Raw genomic sequence first — 6,626 nt, 5'->3', positions numbered from 1 at the left:
AGGGAATGTGTGCATGCGTTTGTTTCTTTTTTGTTTTCTTTTTGCATTTTAGGAAATGATACGGTTACAGGGCCTCCATAACAATATGAGATACAGTTAAAGGTCAAATACATCAAATAACTTATAACTTAACAACATTCCACACATCATAAAAAAACTGAATAACAATTACTTACAGGGGTTTACTAACGCTGCATACACAAAACGCTGCAAGAAGCTCAGAGCCCAAAGAAAATGGAGAAACTAAAAAGTGACGCACACAGCTGGGACCAAAACGCCATTAAGGTTCGGGATTCTAACGTTTGCCAACTGTCACTGGAAACTTTACATGTACATTGTATTGTCTTATTTTAACAATGTGATCACATGATTCCTTCAGATATTATTGCAGATCTGCTGTAAGCTAGAAAGCTAACCTAATCATTTCAAATATACTGACAAAACACTTACAGATATGAAACAGACTAACTCATAAGTTACTTTATAATCCCCGAACGTCAACAAGTGCTCCGGTCCCAGCTGTGTGCATCACTTTTTAGTGTCCCTGTTTCCGTTTTTTATTTGCAGCGCTTTTTTTATACTGTGCATGTTTCATGGAGTTGGGGAATGTTTTCTAATTGCTCCATGTGTTGTCAAGTTGTTGAATATGTTAAACAAATTTGCCTGTGTTTTGGCACATTTGTGTTTTTATACTTGTATCATTATTTGAAAGTACAGCTCATTTCTCCTAATGGAAATGTTCTGGGCCGATGTAGCCTTACTTGCCAACCCCCCAATTTCATTGCCCTCTCCCGGTTTCCTCCCGGGGTCATATTTCTCCCGATTTCTGACAAAATCAGATTTACTCACGACTGTTTCCACTCAGACTTTAATACAGCTACACCATTTATTGGTTTCCATGGTAGCGCGTCTCTTTAGTAGCGCGTGCAACTGAAAGTCTGAGAGGATTAGGAAGATAGTCACAGAAAACAGAACAAGAATCGACAACTCAACCCTCTGCTCACTCCTTTCCTGCCCACACATATGCTCCATCAAGGAAGGTGCTACAGGCCGCAAGGCAGTGCACTTACAACCACAATGAGCATGTTAATGTAACAGCTCCGCTGATCCACTAGCAACCCCCCCCCCGCCCGCGGTGGGGGGGGGGGGGGGGTTGCTCCCGATTTCTGAGGTCTCAAGGTTGGCAAGTATGGATGTAGCCGTACTCATAGGATTGATAGCGGATACATCATTAACACCATACGTACATTAATTATCACATCATACCACAGGGTCATTAGAAATGTTTTGTGACCACTCGCCCATTTCTGTGAGTTAGCAAAGTTATTTTCTCTAAACTATTTCCTTGTAATTTGTTTAATAATTGCTACCCTACAAGGAATAAGTATCATTCTTCCTAATAGTATAAGTGGGTTCTTAATTGGAGATAACCAAAACATTGTTGACATTTCCCTTATAGCTATTTCCCAGAACTCCCTTCCCTTTACACGAGAATGTGTTTGTTTCTGTGTGTGTTTGTGCTCACCTCTGAACGGCAGAGGTCTAGCCAGGCTGTCCAAGGCGTAGGGATCTTTGTCGAGGGCATCGAGTTTAAACTGCGTGTCTGTCAGCCTGTAAACAAACACACTTAATGTCAACATGTGACGAGCAGAACCGGCTATGCAATACACAGTTTGTACTGTACAAACAACACGGGAAACATCTCAAACGTTTCTAAGGAATTCAGAACACAGTTTATCTGCTGTTTGACTACTTCTGTCTGAAGAGGGCGTTCTCTCTCCGGATGTCTGACAGCTCTCTCTCTGCTGCTCGGGCGGCCAACTGCAACAAAAAACCAAGATCAGTCACAAGGATGACAATCGTACATTTATACAGACAGAGAATGAAGAAGTCCACAAATATTTCTCTTAAAAGATCTCCTATCATGCTATTTTTTGGCATATATTATGGGTCTCAGACATATACAAATATATAAAAAGATGCCTATGATGTGTTTAGCTCAAAATATCAAACAGATCATGCATTTTAGACATCCCTCATATCCCTCTATTTCAGGCCTGCTAGATAACTGCATGTTCTGGTTCCTTAGCTTGAAAAAAAGAAAAAGGGGAGGGGGAGCTAATGCCTGCTCAGAATTCTACGAGATACAGCTAAATGCTTCCGTGATTAAGCGTAATCACGTTCCAAACCACATCAAGCATTATTTCTGAAACAGTGTGGAGCTCAAATGCTTTTTCTCTTGCCGGTTTACCACAAGGTGAGTTCCTTTTTTTATTTCCACATACTCTCTCCATTACAGGTTAGCTCTGAGTGTTAGCAATGGTTGCTAATGTAAACAAAAACCAAATTACGTCCAAAACACGTTACGCATTGTTTCTGATAGCAACGTTTCTGACGCGGGTGTAAAGCCAGCCCACAGTTATATTACGTCATGACCGCAGTAAATCTGGATCAGCTCCGTTGTACCCTCGTTTTGAGAGATGTGGGCGTGGATGAAAAGAGAGAGGGTTTTGTTTTCTGACACTTTGTGAGTCTCCTTACACACCAGGGACACATATTTACGTATAAAGGACATTCAAAAGTGCATTATGCATGATAGGAGACCTTTAAGTAAAAGTAGAAATACCACAGTGTATAAATACTGTCTCACTAGTTAAATTCAGGCATTCCAAATGTTAATTGAGTAAAAAGTAGAGAAGTGGAAGCATCAAAATATACTTAAAGTACTCAAACTAGAGCAAAGTAACCTATCTTTTCAAATAAATATAGTGGCGTAAAAATAATTGTGGTGGGGAAGAAGTAAGAAGTAGCATCTAGTATCTCAAAATGTACAATACTTGAATGAATGCACTTTCTAAACAAACAGTTAAGCTCGATGTAATGTGAATACAGAGCTCAACGTTTGAAATGGCGTTGTACTACTTATCCGTAACAAGAGCTGCAGGAAGGATTCCTTAAATCCTAAAATGCGAACATGATGCATCTACATTAGCTTTGTACTTTTTGGCGATGCATTTATGCTTCAAAAATCCTAAAGTGGTTTTCATATTTGGAGATTATCCTGCTGATCATAATGTGTAAGGCAAGGCAAGTATATTTGTACAGCACCTTTCAACACAAGGCAATTTAAAGTGCTTTACAAAAATGAAAGACATTAAGAAAATGGCCTTTAAAAACAGTCATTAAAAAGCAAAGATAAAAATAAACATTAAAAGAAAAAAATACATGAATAAAATGTACAGTGCAGTTTAAGATATGAATGTGTAAGTATCATTAATGAGTGTTTGTCAACAATCTTATTTCTGCAATATTTCAAAATCCAATAGAAAAATCCCATTGCTTTTTGTCGAGGGAGCCCTTGTGATGCCAACTTCTGGGTCTGCTAGTGTTCCTCAAACTTTGTCATACCAAGGACCACTTAATCAATACAAAAACACTCGTGAACTCGTGAACTCCACACATATCCAAAAACAATAGGGCTGCTTACCACTCCAACAGTATATAACAAATTACAGCCTAATAATGACAGCTTAACCTTCTCTATATCGCCTCATTCACACATTACATCAACAATACAAATACAACAGATTATATAAGCATTTCGTTCAAATGCGATTTAAAATGCTCTCAGGTTTTACACCTCTTATGAAATGTAGACTACATTTATTACGGAGTTTATGTCCGAGCCAACAGACTCACAGATCGTTGGCAACTGAGAGAGATGCAAAATACACTGCATGTAGTACGACACAAACCTCCGCTGTGGATTTTCAAAACAAAATACAGTAAAACTTTGGTCGCAGGCCCAAGTTCAACTCTCTGAGGTCTAAACAATTTTTTCACGTGTTAGGCTCGTGTGGGCTTTTTTTGTAAACATGCTATTAAAACATGAGCCTTGGTGACCATTGGGCAGGCCTGCATGGTCTGCCTACAAAACAAACATTTAAAAACGTTGTTGCAGCCCCAACAACAGCCTCTGATCATCAACAGACTTCATGCAATGCTTCATCGGATGCATACATTAGATAGTAATCTCTATCTAACTCCTAAAACATCTAAATCTACTTCCAGCATGGATAAATGTTCATAAAAGACATCCATTATTTGTTTTATACGCTTCTTGAAATCCTAAAAAACACATCGTTTTTCTAGAACAGATTACACATCGCCTGGAAATGGTACAAACAAGTGGCAACATGTGTGACGAAGGTGTTGCGCTGGGCTATATCATGCAATCGAAAGAACCTTAAGAAACTTAAGCTCGCTCCATTACTGAGATATTTCCGCGAGAGTGTGGAAAACTTTTATTTATTTATTTATTTCAAATGTTAAATTGTACCAATATACTCACGGACCACTAGGGGGCGCTCACGGACCACACTTTGAGAAGCACTTGCCTACACTATTACATAATAACTGCGCCACTCTATTATAAACAGTGGATGACAGTCGGTACAACCCCGGTAGAAACAGACAGGCGCACCAGGAGGAAGCTAAGCAATGTACTGCTGTGGCCAGGGAGAGCAGAAACATTGATTCAAGCCTAAAATATCAATGTCAGGGAAGGTAAAAGCATTCTAAAGATAGCTGACTAACTGATATTGATTATTTTAAGTGGGCCTTTATTTTAAGTGGCTAAAATAACTTTTGCTGCCACCCTGTCCACAGCTGTACATTGCTTTGCTTCCTACTGGCTCTCCTGTCTTTTGCCCTCAACTGCAGGTCAAATACTGCTTACCTACAACCGTACTAAAAAAACTATCCCAGATCTAACGTCAGAGTATGGAAATGGAGTAAGAATGCACACAATGCAAACAATATGGTGTTCATTTTAATACTGTCAGGCATGCACAACCCTGCACACTTTTCACAGTACCAGCTCCCTGTTATATTTGCCCAGTTTTCCACTTCAGCAATACTGCACATATATTTTATTTTAACGGGTGTATCTATATTTCATGTGAATATTGATATATTCTAATGTTAAAATAGATTTCTCAAGATAGTTTTTTATAATTGTTTTGTGGTCCTCTTCTTGCAATGTATCTTCTCTACTGTGTTTATGTATGCGCCAAGGGAAATTCCTCATATGTGTAAACCTACTTGGCAATGAACCTGTTTCTGAAAACTATTTGGCTTTAAAAATAAACATCTCTCTACTTTTATTTGCTCACGTTTGGTGTGTTACTTACCCAGTTATTGTGTGCTTTCTTCTCATGTGCTGACATCTGAGTCTGGTAAGATTGTTTGGTTTTATCCAGCTCTTCCTCCATCTCTCCTGCTCGTTGTCTGAAGAAAGGGAGACACACAGGTGAGACTTAACATGTGCATCCTCACACATGTCCGCTGTCAATGTGTTAATAGGGATACTTTAGCAGAGCAGCTACCTGTAGTTGATGAGTTCTTCCATGGCCATCGCAATGTTTTTGTCCGCCTTATTTAACTTCTCTTCTTTCTGCATGCGTTCCCTCTCCTCCACTGTCAGAAGCCTGCAAACAAACACTCGTCAACATCCTGAAACTACCAAAACATGTATTTGCTCTTCAGGAATAAGTCCTAAAGCCGGAAATGACTCAGCATTTCAGCACTTACAGGTTCCCTCAAAGTCAATGGTTTTTTAAATGTGTTTTTTTTAGATGCCTGTAACAAAGTCTTTGATTAACACGAACTAAAGAGATGTTCACTTTTTGTTCTAGGACATCAAATATGTCAGTTAATACCCCACTGGTGTTAACAAGTTCCTAAATGTGACTTCTAAACGTCATCACGTCGAACATCAGCCGTCTTTAGCTTAGCGGTGGTGGCGTGAAGTCATGTCACCTTGATATAGTTATTTTATAGCCAAACGGTAATTTGGTGATTGCATTAATGCTTAGACTATTATAAAAGTAGTGTTAATATGTGGAGATTATCCTGTTGAACAAAAGGTGTAAGTATCATAAACATTGGTTTGCCACAGAGATTATTTTCTGCAATATTTGAAATCCGATGGGCGTACAGTTACGTTATATCATTTTGTATTTAATTTTTTCTAAAAAGGATGGATTACTAGCAGGATTACAAAGAGCATATGTGACCCGCTCTATCGAAATCAGTCGGAAGTCGCAACGGCTCATTTCAAAATAAACGTGGATTTGCATAAAAAACTATTTTTTCGGGGTTCGGGTGTTTTGTTTGATTTTAAACAAACAAAGTCTTGGCTTTCAGAATATGAAACTTTTATTTCCAAACTCACACGATAAATACATTCTTTAAGCTTGTAAAGGGAAGATGACAGGCAATCTGCTCTTCCGCAGCGCCGCTCCCCCTCCCTCCGGCTGACATTATGAATGTAAGCGTAGAGTAATCATAAATAACACGGCAGGGTCCGTTACAGTTTGTTTTCATCTGATTTCAATTAAAACAAAGTCTTGGCTTTCAGAATATTAAACTTGTTTCGGCAAATTCAGATGATAAATACAACTTTGAAGCTTGTAACGGCATAATTACAAGCGGAGAACGGAGTAACTTAACGTCACAGCAGGCATAACAACAGCCGGTGTTTCTCGTGAGGGTTTCCCCCGGGAAACAAACGCAATACACACAAACGCAAAATTACACAAACACACACACACACACACACACAC

At 39.0% G+C, this 6,626-nt stretch overlaps 1 protein-coding gene across 1 annotated transcript in view; it reads right to left on the bottom strand.

Moving 5' to 3' along the window:
* Positions 1-5,497, bottom strand: part of LOC104950236 (cTAGE family member 5-like) — an 8,798-nt gene extending 3,301 nt beyond the window's left edge. The window contains exons 1-4 of the mRNA XM_010776724.1: positions 5,388-5,497; positions 5,193-5,289; positions 1,754-1,821; positions 1,526-1,611 (exon numbers count right to left, since the gene is read on the bottom strand). Coding sequence (XP_010775026.1) covers positions 1,526-1,611; positions 1,754-1,821; positions 5,193-5,289; positions 5,388-5,461 — 325 coding nt within the window. The 5' untranslated portion in view covers positions 5,462-5,497. The remainder of the gene's footprint in view (positions 1-1,525; positions 1,612-1,753; positions 1,822-5,192; positions 5,290-5,387) is intronic.
* Positions 5,498-6,626: the final 1,129 nt, after the last annotated feature.

This window comes from Notothenia coriiceps, unplaced genomic scaffold (assembly GCF_000735185.1).
Source record: "Notothenia coriiceps isolate Sejong01 unplaced genomic scaffold, NC01 NC01_scaffold00017290, whole genome shotgun sequence".
NCBI lineage: Eukaryota > Metazoa > Chordata > Actinopteri > Perciformes > Nototheniidae > Notothenia > Notothenia coriiceps.
The sequence above is the reverse complement of the archived record's forward strand: the minus strand, read 5'-3'. Positions and strand labels throughout refer to the sequence as shown.